This window comes from Cloeon dipterum, chromosome 3, assembly GCF_949628265.1.
Source record: "Cloeon dipterum chromosome 3, ieCloDipt1.1, whole genome shotgun sequence".
Lineage (NCBI taxonomy): Eukaryota > Metazoa > Arthropoda > Insecta > Ephemeroptera > Baetidae > Cloeon > Cloeon dipterum.
Genome location: NC_088788.1, coordinates 26,529,465 through 26,544,349, shown reverse-complemented (window position 1 = coordinate 26,544,349; position 14,885 = coordinate 26,529,465). Strand labels below are relative to the sequence as shown.

Here is a 14,885-nt window from a genome sequence, read left to right as displayed (position 1 = left end):
CTTTCCGCGCTGGAAAATGTTTCTGGCGGAAATATTGAAAAACACGATATCCGCGTTGAAGGTGTCCTCAAAAGAAAAGAGCTGCGCTCATTGTCATTTTGCCTCTCGCCATTTTAAAACTAATTATGCTATGTATGACAATGCAGGTGGATAAGAGGCGAACAGATCGCGCCACCTGGAGAGCGGATGTAATTAAACTTTGCGCAATTAATGTCAACCGAGCTGTCGCGTCGAGAGATTGCAAAATTTCGAGCACACTTTAGAGTGCTTGTTTGATGAACACGAGCAGAGGACGACGGGCTATAGAGCGAACTTAAACGAGAAAGTAAAAGACTACGACTTCTGCAGCACAACTGCAAAATTAATTTTACCCGTTCCCACCAGAAGTTTAAGCAGCAGTTAGAAATAATTCTTCTTATGTGCCATAAACTAATGACTGGAAGATTTAATTTTTTTCTGTGTAAGACCGGTACGTATTATTGAAAATCGAGTAATTATTATTATTGTGTTTTCATTACACTTTGTATAATATAAATAATAATAATTCATTGAACCAGTTGTTTTTAAGTAAAGTAAAGAAAAGGAAAAATATAATCCAGTCTTAGAAATAATAAAACTATTCATGCAGTTCTTTAATTATATTTTTATCTAGTTTAGTATTTTTAGTTTTAAAACAATTTTAAGATCTGTGTTTTTTAAGTTCGTGCTTCGTGCATTTGTCGATGTCTCGAAAAATCGTCTAATTAATTGTACAGAAAAATAGTCTAAAATAATTTAGTCGACCAATTCCCGAAAAAAACGTCAAAAATTCACAGCCCTACTATAATGGATCAATTAAAGTAACAGACATGCATAGCCATGCATTTAGACAATTTTTCCTCCTACCATGACAAAAATAGACTTAGGAAGAGCAGTTCATTTAGTACAGAAGGTAAATAACTGTGTACATTGTCAAACGAGAAAAGTCGCGCCTCTTGGTGCGTGACGCCCGCTGTGCACACCGATTTGATTGACCACGGCCCTCTACCGACTGCCAATAAGTGCGTGTGTGGGTGGCTGCATGCGAGCGCTCGCTGTTGGCAGCCATCCAGCACCGGTCGGAAGTAGTGCCATTGTCAAAAAACGGAAGTGCCGGCCGTCGCTGGTCCAGCTCGAGTAAAATTACTGCTGCAGTCGTGGTTCCGACACGCTCGCTGGCAGGTGGCACAATCTCGGATCGTGTGGACAGCGATGGACGTCCGCGGACTCGCAGCCGGTGAGTACAAAAGGCTCGGGAATAAAGGTTCTCGCGTGAGACTTGAGCCTTATTTGTGTCACACGGCACGTCCACGTGCAGACTGCTTTGTGGACGCGTGAATCGTGATTTATGTACAAACTTTTTATTCCGAGGGGATTTGCGGATGACGTTCCCTGCCGCGTGGGCGGTGTCGGGTTTTGTAAAGCGAATTGAATATTTTTCATCGTAGGATGTGAAATACGACACAGCGCACAATAAGTTTTTTTAATAACTTAACAGCAGACTTTTTTACTTGACTATTGATGAAGTGATATAATTTTGAATCAATTTTGTTTAAAAAGTGGAGTTGACCTGGTAAATGAGATTGTTCAAAAAAATGTGGAATTAAATTGGCATTCAAACAAAAACTTATCCCGAATAGAATAAAGATTTTAATCACTTGAGTGATAGCCTCTTTTTTAAGAAAAAACATTATTTTAAAAGTTTATAATTAAACGTTTCCAGCTTAGAAATTTTGCATTTAACTCAAAACTTTCACCGGCTCTCACCAGATTGCAAGCGACCTGTTTGAGTAAAACTGAGCATTCGCAATCGGTCACCCAGCATGGCCGTCACGTCACTTGTTTGTGGAGCATGTAAGCGAACAGTGTATTATTTGTTATCAATTAAGCAGCATGCCGCAGATGGAAATGCAATCTGGATGCCATTTGCCGGCGTAATAGGAGCGATGGTGGAGTAATCGCTGCCAACCGGTCAGGATAAGCACCCAGGACATTACTCGGAGGAGGCTAATGGCTTCTGCAGAGGCACACACACACACCCATATGTGCTTAGCAGAAGCCAGAATCCGCTCTAGATTACTCTTAATGATCTCACAGGCCGTCTTGATGTGCATGCAAATTACGCGTTCGTTATTCTCTTGCACACAAAGCTTCGTTATCTTCTTTCAAATTGATTTAATATAATAAATTTGCATATAAAATAAGTTAACTGTTTATATTTAACAATTGCTCTTGGCCATTTAATCATATAGGTTATGTTCTTTGGAAAATATATTAAAAATAAAATGTTCGTAATTATACAGCATAATAAGAGGGTGTCATTTAGTTAAAGTTATTAATTCAATCATTGCTGGGGAATTTGAATCTGATTGTTGAGATGAAACTTGAGTTTCGTGCTATTTTCTCACGGTAAAATTGATTTAAATTCAAATCCTACTAAAATGAAACAAATAAATCGTGCCAGTCATATGTTCAAAGTTGCAGAATAATTAATGGAGCAGAATGAACGCTATAATTAAAAATGTATGCGCCTGCAGCTCTCGCTCATTGTGAGGCAATATGCGCACATATACCCCGTGATGTACATGCAATTATATTATGTACTTTTGTTTCCAGAGTTGTGCACACGCTTCAGCTCAGTAGCAATGCACATCACACGTGCGTTGTTTCAAAGTTGACTTCGCTGCCGGTGCTTTTTGCCATGAAATGAATAACGTGGCGCCTGTTGACGCAATTTATTTATATCTCTCGCGCCGCCTTTGTGCTCTGCTTACGCGGAAGCTCGCATCCATTCAGACAGGAGCGCAGGCGACTCTACTATTGAAACGGGGAGCGCGCAGGGCTGCTGGCACAAGCACTCTGCTTCCGACGTCCTTTGAGCCGCATAATATGTATGTGCACTCATACATGCTGCCGCACAAAACTAAGCACTGATGTTAGTTGATCTTTGTGAGAAAGCATTTCGTTCTCTCCATCTCACTTACAAATTGGAGCCAATTCCGACCTCCTTCTAGCGCAGCCAACTCTAAAAGCTTTCCAGCTTTGTTCCCATACGATAAGAGTTAAAAACATTTTACTCTGAACCTGCAAAGCGCAGCCCACGAACAAATTTTTCATGTAAATAATTTTGTGGCCGAAGAGTAAAACGTCGATTGAAATGAGGCCATATACTGGTCGCATCATTTTCAGGGACTGCAACTTATCAGATCGGAATGACAAAAAGTGGTCCCGCATAAACAGCAAGTTTGGGCAGACCTCATTGACGTCATCGTGGCGAAACTTGCTACCAGTGTTCGTTTGCGTTCCACCCACCAATCTTGCATAAATTTATATCAAATATGTCTCGCCATTTTATCCACAATAGAGTTTAGTTGAGCGAAATTGTTAATTGTAAACTTTTAATATCCATATTTATCTTTATTTCGTTATTTGTGAGGGTCATAGTGTATACGCAACGTGTTTTTTTCCGAAATGAGTAGCTAGAAACACCAATTATTCAACTCTGAATTACGCAAGGGTTGTATCTAATTTGTCATAGTGCACCAGCCGATTTCCCTATTTTTCATGTCTTTCCCTTTGACTGTGTGTCCTTCAGTAACATTTTTAAACTAATGTTCTTTAATCAAATGCATTAAATCCAATGTAAATCTAAAGCGGTTTACGCAGCAGTAAATCTGTCGTTTTTTCTGCCCGGTCTATTCAATTGGGATTTTAATTTGAAGATTCCGTCCTCGATAAATGGTCTGAAGAGTACAAAGCTCTTAAAAAGCGGTAAGCTCTCCCTTTAGTAAAATCTATCCGACCGCAGCGCAAAAGCCGTTTGCCGTTCACTTCTACTACTTTTTTCACCAAAAAGCTGCTCTTCACCCAGCAAGCATTCAATATAGAAGCTTCAGAAGGGCGATTGCGGAGTGCATAAAATAAAATTTTAACATATTACCACCGTACTTGAATTTTCTACGTGAGATTACTACATTTTGTAATGTCAAAGGGTTATGATAAATCGTCGATAGAAGAAGAAATAAAAAAGCGAGAGTGTTTTGATGAAATATTCAATTCTTTATTCCCAAATGTCAAGAACTACTTTTGCAATCTGTTCTCTGATTTTTCAATTAACCGAAGAAAGATTTCTAATGTAATAAAAATTTACCTTTGGAATTTACTTCGGTAAATCAATTGCTATCTTGCATTTCTTCTTTTACATTTAAGGCGTGTTCGGCTGCATGAAAGGATGCCGCGAATGCCGGGTCTGTTTCGGCAGAAACAACTCACTGGAGGAGAGCGTGGAAAAATCACTGGAGCCGACACTGTGGCCGCGTTTGCGACTGGAGTGCGCCGGGCTCAACTTCAAGCGACCCCAACTAGCACGTCTCAATTTGCGATTCGCCTCGCTCATTTCAGCCGTTGACGTGCCAGAAGGTGAGGAAAATGCAATTTAATTGGCTCTGACTTGTGCAGCCAGGTGGAATTGCTAGCTTGATTCTTATTCATGAAATCTTGCAGCCGGCGGTGACTTTCAAACCTACCAAAATTTCCAATGCCCAGGTAGAAGCTTTAATATTGTCCTAAAATATTTATTCGATCAATAATTGATTAATTAAAAAGCGAAAACAAGTCAAAATTTTTGTCTGAACTCGCTGCAAAAGTCTTGATTTTACCTTACGTGGATGTAGCCCCCGTAGCCAATTATTATACAGTAGCCGCAAACTTTACGAATTAACCCTTTGATATTTGTCCCAGAGGGTGACTCGGGGGTGGAGCGGGCGCGGGCGGCGGTCGAGCAGGCCACAGAGCGCTTGTTGCAGCGACTTTTGTGCACGGTGGCCGACCTCGACTCGCGATTCGCCACCAAGTTCCTCGCAACTTTGGCTTCCAAGGCGGAACGTGCCGAGCATGTAAGTTATTGCAAATTTACAGCCGTTTTATCACGGGGCCAAACAGCAAGCAGCAGTTCGCTTGCCTCCTCTCTCTCTCTCTCTCTCTCTCTCTCTCTCTCTCGCTCTCTCTCTCTCGCTCTCTCTCTCTCTCTCGTCTGCTTTTATCGCTCCGGTTCGATCCGCCGCCGCCCTGAGAAAGAGCTAAAGGATTGCTCGTCAACCCTGGCAAAGCGATTTATCCCCGGGATTTGGTTTTAAAAGAGGTCTAGATTTACTTTAGAATTGACTTCCCAAAGGCAATAAAGTTTGATGGTTTCGTCGTCAATAACAGCTTGAGAGGATGTAACTGACAATGAGCTTCTTTTAAGGCAGATAAGCGGTTCCTAAACTATATAACATTGCATGATACTTTGGTTTTTATCACTTTTCTTTTTATTTTCGATATCATTAAACAATATTATATTTTATTCTGAGCCCTTGTCTCGTTAAATTGACACAACTAATAATGCTAAATGATAGATTCACGAATGAAGGAATTTTTAGTCTTTTGAACATCAAAAGTTTCAATAAAACTAAAGCCAGCATAAAAATAATTAGAGGCATTAACCCATGAAACTCACACTTTGACTGACACAAAATAAAATTTAAAAACCCTTCTACATGGAACATAAAAATTAATGTGTCTTCAAACTATTTCAACCGTCAAAGATATACATTTTCTAGCTTTACCGGAAAATTTACTTCATTCGATCATCAATGTATTAAAAGAAACCCATTTTTTATCATATTTAAATTTCGGCCACATCGCCTTGACGAGCATTCCTTAGTTTCGGATCTCGAATGCGGGGCCGCAGGGCGAAAACGAGCAAAAAATGAAGTGCGTTGAGTGAGTGTGTGTGTTTGGAATTGCGCAGCGACCGTGGCCCGGACGTCGCTTTCACTACATGATAAGGCTTGACTCACTGTCGTGGCCACCGCTGTACCCGGCCCCTGAAGCTGATAGCGACTTCGACAATGGCGAGACGGAAGAAGTCGCCTCAAGCACGGCCTTCTTCGACGAGGGTGAGGCAGGCGTGCTGCCCCCGGGCTGGCTCAGGGTCAAACCTGCGCAGGGAGCGGCCCAACAGGCCTGGGCAGAGTTCCTCACCCCCTCCGGCTGCCTCCGAAGGTAACCGAGTCTTCATACACCCCCAGAACAATTCGCGGGTAACATAAATTCCTTATTCGCGAATTCAGGGATCGCGTCGTGGAGCGGTTCGCAATGCTTTTGAGCCAGGCGGCCGGGACGAACACCAACGACAGCGAGACAGACGAGTCGCGAGTATGCGGCAGCCCGGGTAAAGTTCTGGACGCGGCGCTTTTGCAGCAGCTCCTCTGCCAAATCCAACCGCAGCACCAGCTCTTCTACGGTCCCAGTAAGTATACAGCCAGAAGCCGTATGACAAAAGACGATTCTATATTGAGAGCTCGTCGCAAAGCACACTATTATTTGCTCAATCGTGCTTATCTTACATGGTGTTCACTGAACCACATCGGGAGGGTGCTCTTTGAAGTACCCAAGAATTGACTTTCTCGAAAATCAAACTTAAGAACGATAAATAAATACTTAACAGAAATTTAAACTGAAATAAAACTATTGCATCTAATTTCAACTTTGTTTGATTTCTCAGGTGAAGCACAGCGGTGCCGGCCGCCTGACCCACGAGACTTCCAGCTGGCCGTGGTGCACGAAAATGGTGCAGGGCCAGTGACCCTGCACATCGGCTTTCTTGCCCCTTCCCTCCAACTCGCATTCCCACCTGATGCACGCAACATAGTCAAAGTGCACCTGCACGTGGGGGTGGCCCTGTCAGGGTGGCCCCTAGGCCCTTCCACCTTCCCCTCGCGACTGCCTCTGCACCATCCACTTGCCTTACTCGCCTACCAGTCAACGCAAAATGTAAGTGACACTTCTCAAATAAATATATCATGGTTCTGGGAAAGTAATGTGGTAAAAGGGCGTGAACGTCATAAAAAAATGTCATATTTTTTAGCAAAAAAATGTAAAGTGCCGTAAGAGTTATTTAAATTTGCCGTCGCGTTAGCGAAGTTCTGATTCCAAGAATTAGGCTTTAAATTAAAGATGATATTTAAATTGTCTTAAACATTTACACTTAATTTAGCAGTATTATGGAATCTTAAATACCGATTGAGATTATAAAAATCTCAAAGTGAAAGTGGATCTTAACATTTTGGAACCATTGCATAACTTTATATATTCGCTTGCATCTGAAGCGTTTCATTCTGCAGTGATCATTTCCTCAAAATAATTATATGTTTGTGTAACCAAGTAGTTTTGTATGGGAAGCATTTATGAAACATTACACGGGCACCTCCGTCATGAAGAGATTGTTAGAGCAACTTTATAGATTGCGGACTTGTCAAACTATCAGCAAACTTGTCTCTTACAAATCAGTAAAAGATTTTTTTTAGCAAAAAGCGGTTCTCGTCAGCACACATTCACTTTCTATTGTCTCGCCTGCACAAAAGCAACAAACTTGTTCTCATTGTACTGCTTGCGCGCTTTTGTTTTATCTCTCGTCTCGTCCGCGCGCGCGCGTGTGTGTTCAGGCTCCGAAAAGAGAGAAGAGCAGGATTTTCTGGGTGCAAAGCTAGCGTGGGATGAAACTTTTCAAATTCAATGTTGTGTTCTTTCAACGATTTCTTTTGTCTCGGCTGGAGCACATTTTTTGCTTTGCCAGGAAATGCCTGCTCTGTTTGATTCAGATGAGAAATTCGAAAGAACGGTGCTGTTGATTTGTAATTACATGAAGGCTGGAAAAGTAACAGCAGAGAACAATTCCATTAACCTGAATTTATTCTCCCCTCTCCGCGCAGCGCTTGTCATTGTAAACGGATTAAGCGTAATGCAGAAAAATTAAATGGTAATCCACTTAGACACTTGTCGACTGTTCATACTCGGGCCCGCAGCTAATTTCTCTTCCGCCGCGGGAGCAAATAGAAACACATACACGCGCGCGCGGCTCATTCTCGATTCCATGTGCGCGCCTGCTCTTTTTCTTATCAGACAGCCCGCGCGTCTTGAATGACAAACCGGTTGCATAATCCAGTCTCGTCTGTGTGCCGCAGGGCTACTTCGCAGTGGCCGCGCCGCCGCCGCCTAACTTGCGATGCGAGGAGCGCCGCTCTGCCTGGGCAGCCGCCTTCCCCACGCTCGAACTCGAGCTGGACGAGCACTTTTGCGCCTCGTCCACGCCCCGCAGGACGCTCAATGTCCTCAGGCACTTGGTCTCCAGAATGAAGAAAGAGGCCAACGACGACGACGACTCAGTCAGTGTAATTCTTTTTATTTCCTGTATATCTATTAGAGAAAAAGATGCTTGTTTTCTTTCTTCCTCGTGGCTGCAAATATGATTCCAAATAGCTTTTCGGGTTTATTTGACTTGCGCAAAGTTAAATTTCAGTTGTGCGTCACAGACATATAAATAACTGACTTCCATTATGCATGACAGAAACTCATCTTGTGTTAATTACAAATAACTTTCGCTTTACTTGTTCGCAAATCAAATTATTAATCAAGACTTTCCAAGAGTTCAATTTCAATTTCAAACTAATCAGAAGTTAATTGAAGTTAATAATTTATTTAATAATGAGTTTGCAACGATGAAGTTTGATTATGAAAGTTGAGACAACTTTTTTCAGATTTCAATCTAAAAACTACCGTTTAAAATCATTCCGTATATTGTGCTGTAGATAGTGAAATTTATCCCATCGGCTGCTTATTCTGGGTTTACGATCGTCATAGGACCATCAGATGAGCACGAATCATGATTTTTGAGCCATTTTTTTAATGAAACCAAAATACGAAAGACGTGTAAAATGTCAAAACTGTAATTAACCATCGAAACTTGGAAACTTTTAAATCTTTGCTTTGCGGTGACAAACTTATTTCCAATTATAACTCATTTAATCCCTATAAAACAGGAAAGTCTGACCACCGTGGACGACTACACGCTGCGCACTCTTGTGTGGCAGCAGTTAGAGCGGTGGACAAGCGTGAATGCGTGGGAGCCGGCGTCACTGGCGGCGCACGTACTTCTCGCCCTGGACTCGCTGCTGGCAGCGCTCAAGGCGCGCCATGTGTCGCACTTGGTCCTGCCAGACTGCAACATCCTGTGCCAGACGCCTCTCGACGCCTCCCTCGTCGCAAAATACGGCGATCACGTAAGACAATAAAGCAGGAACAGCGCTATTCGCTTAAAGCGTTGCGCAGACACACGCATTTATTGCGTGATAAAACACTTCTCTATAGTCCCTAGGAAAGCGGTGGGTCGTTAAATCTCAGCTGCATTTTGATTGCGTCTCGACTTTTTGATAGACTCCCCCAGACAAGGGAAATAACCACGATCCTAGCTAAACTGATACAAATAAAACCGTATTTTTACATTTCCAATAAATTATTCAACAATTTATTTTTAACTGTGACAAAATATTGCATTTTAGCGCCTACAGTATGACCACTTATATTTTGAGACTAACTTTGCATGCGCATAACTTTTGAACTATTTATGCGTTTCGCGCCAAATTTGTATCATTCAACTCCCCACTTTATGCTCTTTAACTATAATGGCGCGAAAATCACCTCAGACCCTTAGTAGTTATGCAACATGCACGACAAGCAGAAAATCCTTTCGCTGCTCCGCGCCCAACGCTCGATTCGGGACATTATGGCCCTCACCAAATGCTCCAGGGCAATCGTCTTCCGCATAAAAGCTATTGGTGATACTGCCCAGACCCCAAGGAAGCCCCGAACTGCAAAATCGACGCCCGTCCGCACTCCAGCATTGATGAGGGCCATTCGCATGAAGATTTAACGAAATCCGCTGATTTCCATTAGAAAAATCGCACGCTCGTACGCAGCGGGCTGCGAAACGGTCCGAAAAATAGTGAAATATGATCTGAAGTACGTGTCGAGGGCCAGGACCAAGAGACATTTGATTACGACCAAACAGAAGGAAGCGAGAGTGGAAAGAAGTAGGAAGCTGCTATCTGATTTGAAGAAAGGCACGAAACGCCGTGTTATTTTGTACTCAGATGAAAAGATGTTCACTGTCGATGCAGTTTCCAATAGCCAAACTGACAGGTATCTGAGCAAGTCACCTGCATCTGAGGTACCAGAAAATATCCGAATTTTGTTCAAAACTAAGCATCCTGCTGGTGTTATGGTCTTTGGACTAGTCGCATCTGATGGCAAGAAGATGAATCCAGTGTTCATAAAACAAGGGCTTAAAGTGAACACTGAGGTCTACTTAGACATTTTGAAAAAGCAAGTTCTGCCTTGGGTGAAGTCAACATATGGGTCGGACACAAAAATCACATTCCAAAAAGATGGTGCGCCGGCCCATTCGTCCAAGAAGACTCAAGATTGGCTAAACCAGCACCTGCCGGGCTTCTGGTCCAAGACGATGTGGCCTGCTAGCTCACCAGATCTGAACCCCCTCGACTTTAGTGTTTGGGCAAAAGTCGAGGCGGATGCTTGCAAGAAGCCTCACCCCAATATTGAAGCCCTGAAGACCTCCATCAAGAAGGCATGGCGTGCAATGGATGAAGAGTACCTTCAAAGGGTTTGCAGCCGAGTCCGACCCCGTCTGGAGGCCGTGATTGAGAAAAATGGAGCCCATATCGAATAAATGTGTAACCAAACGTGTAATAAAGCTGTGATGTAAATGACGTCCGCCTAACTTAAGTAGTTTTTGTTAAGCAGCCATTTTAAAAAAAACATGGTAGAGTCTCAAAATATAAGTGGTCATACTGTACAGCACAAAACGTAACAGACTATGAATCCGCACTTCCGACTGAAAGAGCGCCAATGCGTGACCCGGAACAGTCACATTAACACAATTTTGTTTTGTTCATTGACACCAAACAGGAAGAGGCGTGCGACGCCGCCATGGTGGAGGACACGCAGCTGGTGATGGACTGCCTCCTGCGGCTATACCAGGCCGGCACCTCCACTTCGCCGCTGCCTCAGGGCGTGTCCTGGGACGGCGAGGAAGAGGAACGCAGGGCTGCTGCCCTCGAAGCGGCCCTGCTCAGGCGCTGGGGCAACGCCCTCAATACCGTGTCCCCGCTGCCACCGGAAATGCTGACATCGTCTCTAACGCGATTCGAAAAAATCAGCAAATTTTGCTGCGGACGGGACACTGGCGATCCACCCACGCCAGAACAATTTTCATCCAGACAACTAGATTACTTGGCTAAGGCATGTATTTTGTTAAATCTAATAATCTTTGTACAGCGAAATATTTTTCCGACCAAAATAATCAAATTAAAAATTTTATGCCACGCAGAATTTTCATGAATAACCTCCCTGTGCCTTCAAATAAAATGTTGAGCTTGCAGTTGATCAATTTTCCTGGTTAAACTCATTAAAAGCAGCGTTGTTTGAAATTAGCTGCGCATAAAAATTAGCATAACGTGCAATTTCCTTCCCAAGATTGAATTATAATGGCGCACCGTGTATGTGCAGTTGATGCTCGAGTTCCTGCGCTTCACAAAGTGCTGTTACGCGCCGCAGTACAAAGAGGGCAACGAGGCTGCCGTCGATGTTGGTTCCCTGCGCTGCTCCAGCGGCTCTGAGGAGACCGAGGATTTCCTCTTCCTACTGCAGGCGGTCATAAATCAAGCGCTCGGATCTGCGGCGCACACGACTAACAGCAAACAGGTCAAACGACGCTGCAGACAGAATACGCGCAGAGCGCAGACTGATAAACAACAGGTGAGAAGCTATAAAATGGAAAATTAGAGGCGGCTAAATAATGGATCTGCAACTTGCCCTGGGTGAAATCCATTGCCTTGGTGCTCCCATAAAATCTAATCCCGGTAAACACACAAATAGAAATATTAAAAAGTTTTTTATAGATGCATTTATTGTTTCCATTAACCCGGCAATAGTTTCTACTTTATTTACTTGATTGGGAAAAAAGAGTAAGAAACAGTCAATTTTTTATTAGACATTATGACATTATATTAACAAGAAAAAACCGAATGTGCTAGAATAATAGCCACGCATCTTATCTTATGCCTTTCCCTAAAAATTAACACCAAATACTGATTCTTTGGAAACAGTTTGGCTCACAAAACATGTTTTATCAACGTTTAAGAGCGGCTTTCATATTTTTGTTTTTACTTTTAAATTTCACACTCATTTCATCGAGATAACGACGTCTAGACTAAGACTTAGGGTACCGCAGTGCTGCTAGAATAAGAAAAGTTGGAGGAGAGGGGGGGGGGAAATACACAAATGATTCCCTAACAATCACAGATATTCGGATTGGAACTTTTTTAATCAGTGGACATAGAACTCTCCTCTATCAGGTTACTGATTCTCTTTTGCAGTTGTGGCAGGAAGTGGTGTGCGACTCAGTGCGTCGTGAGCCTTTGGCCATCGGCGTTTTGCAGAATGAGATGGCTTTGGTTCGATTGTTGCTAAAGTGGCTATTCAAAGCCACCGAGCTGGCGCCTCGTGCCCTCAAAAGACGTCTGGCTAATTTCCTGACGCAATTGTGGGCCACCAGCAGAGAGGCGGTGTGGTATCTGCCAGAGTGGAAGAAGCACAGACAAGAGGCGCAAGATGAGCTCAATGCCATGGCTGCCTTTTGCACCATGCTGCTAAACTCGCAGGTTAGTTAACTTATCTAAAATTTTCGATTTCTTACTTTAAAAAACTTTTAAATAGTTGAAAATTTTAAAAAAATGGTCTGGATATGAATCTAATTTGAATTTGGTGACATCATTCCTTCCATTTCTTTTCTCAATATTTATTTGCACAGTAAATGCAACACAATAAGCAAGATAATTTATTAAAATATCTAGATAATTAAAATGATTGAAATAAACTCAAAAGAATGAGTTACCGAAATTTTTCAAATAGTTGTCTGCTTTTGAGCGCCTTTTGATTTCATTCGATAACTTAATTATTTCCAGGATGACAGAGGAAAGCAGGTAAATCGATATTAAAATGTTCCGCAGTCATTATTTCCACACAATTAGATTGTAATCTGCTGATTTGTTCCCCAGGAAGGCTGGACAGGTGTTGCCGTGCTGAAAGACGCCGCTGAGAAGGGTTGGTCTTGGGCTAAATCAGCTCAAAGTGAGCTGGTGCGATCAGGCTGCCTGCAGTTTGTGCTGGCGCCTGCTAAAGGGGTGGTCCGCAGGTGCGACGTCGCTTTGGCCATCCAGCCTTCGCCTAGAGACACCAGCCCAACGCAGGTGTCAAAGCAGGTCAGCCGCAGCCGCACTTTACCAGCAAAAGGATCCAGACCGACAAACATTTCGCAAGGTGCTTTATTTTAATTTATATTTTTTTTTACGAAAGAATAGAAATAGACTGTTGGAAACTTTCATAAAACTTTAGTTTCCATGCAGTGGCCAAATGAAAAACTTTCCCTTACTTCTCCTTTAGAGAGCACCATCGTGAATCGATAGGGGTGCTCTCAGAAGTAGAAATAAGGGGAATTTTTACATTTGGCCGCTGCATCCATATTTTTAGATGAACTCACTCTACGCCTTGGCCACAGAAGAGGCTCTAGTGGACACTGCGGTTCACTAATTCCAGCGCATCAGCGATTGAAGGACGGAAGTCCAATGACGGTTGCTCTGGACAACCGGCGCCGACATGGACAACAATTCGCTCTTTCCAGCCTTGTGCATGCCTTCATTGCCATGCACAAAATTTCAGTAACTTCTTCCAAAAGTTATATGTAACAAATATTAGTGACGTTCCTATTTTCTACATAGGTTCTTCAAGATGTCGCTTCGCTGTTGCCTCCCCATGAGCGACAGCCAGTGTTGGACGCGTTGCAAAAATTATCCAGAGCTCGCCGTCAAACTAGAAAACACTCAAGCTTCGAGTCTGACGGCAAATTCACTTTAAAGAATCCAGAATTCCCACTTCTAGAATTAGTTGGGATAAAGAGCAATGGTATCGTATATAATTCATAAAGAATTCCATAATAACACAAACTTCCACGCCTAGAATCAGCAGGGGGCAGAATTGAGTCTACAAACATGGCTTGCAACATTTTGAGCACATGTCGGAACGCCAGAAACCTGCAACGAAGACACAGTCTGTACTCTACCCTCGGGGCCGGTCTCATTTACTCCACCTCACCAGCCAGCGTCCGTCGGCGGCACGCCAAAGACTCTTCAAGACATGGAATCGCCCTACTGCAGTTTGCCAACAACGGTGAACTCACTCTCCACAGTCGCAACACTGGACTCGACTCCAGTCAAATGTTTTAAATTTGCCCAATAATATGTTATAATTTGGATATTTTGTCCATAATGTAATACTACAATGTGTACATAAAAATAATATGTAACAATTTTGAGGGAAATAGAGCGTAAAATTTAAAACGTATTTTTGTTAGTTTATTAAATCTAAAGTTAGATGCACTGAATGACCAAACAAAATAATATCTTGGTGACATAAAGTGACAAATAAATAATTATTACCCATTGCACCTGTGATAAATAGCAGAATAGTAATATTTATTTAAAAAAAATGTTTTACGTAATAATGGAATCACATATATATTTATAGTTGTTAACTAATTTATTTTAGACTCTGCCGTCTTTTATAGTACTATTAGTATTATATGCCTGAACTTAGCTGGAATTTGATGTCATTTTGAAAGTAAGGAATCAATAAAAATTAAGATTCAATTGATTGAATTATTTAACGTATGAAAACCTCAAGCACAACTTTGGCATCTTTCGCATTTTTAATTTCGATTCAATTTTTATTCTATTTTTCCGACTTATTTTATATTTTAAGGAAAATATAAATACATCAATACTTAAAGACATATTACCTAAGACATATTATATAATTTACTCAATTTACGTAGTTTACTCTCATATCATCCTCTCATGCAAACCTATGTGTATTGCTTTTGCACGCACGATTGCCGCCTTTCTATTTCCGCT

The 14,885-nt window shown here is 42.2% G+C and overlaps 1 protein-coding gene across 6 annotated transcripts; it reads left to right on the top strand.

Moving 5' to 3' along the window:
- Nucleotides 1-1,089: 1,089 nt before the first annotated feature.
- LOC135940168 (uncharacterized) lies at nt 1,090-14,660 on the top strand. Of its 6 annotated transcripts, none has more exons than XM_065484951.1 (18): nt 1,091-1,255; nt 1,789-1,872; nt 4,228-4,437; nt 4,522-4,563; nt 4,759-4,913; nt 5,810-6,063; nt 6,132-6,310; nt 6,566-6,834; nt 8,025-8,231; nt 8,880-9,119; nt 10,825-11,157; nt 11,425-11,673; nt 12,294-12,578; nt 12,882-12,899; nt 12,975-13,236; nt 13,447-13,634; nt 13,695-13,878; nt 13,933-14,660. In XM_065484951.1, the coding sequence occupies exons 2-18, from the start codon at nt 1,842-1,844 to the stop codon at nt 14,196-14,198; spliced, it is 3,372 nt and encodes a 1,123-aa protein (XP_065341023.1). In that variant the 5' UTR covers nt 1,091-1,255; nt 1,789-1,841; the 3' UTR covers nt 14,199-14,660. The 6 variants fall into 6 exon arrangements, with proteins under 6 accessions (XP_065341024.1, XP_065341023.1, XP_065341025.1 ...); XM_065484953.1 differs by having other exon boundaries at nt 1,092-1,255; nt 8,025-8,225; XM_065484952.1 differs by lacking the exon at nt 1,789-1,872 and having other exon boundaries at nt 1,090-1,255.
- The last annotated feature ends 225 nt before the right edge of the window (nt 14,661-14,885 follow it).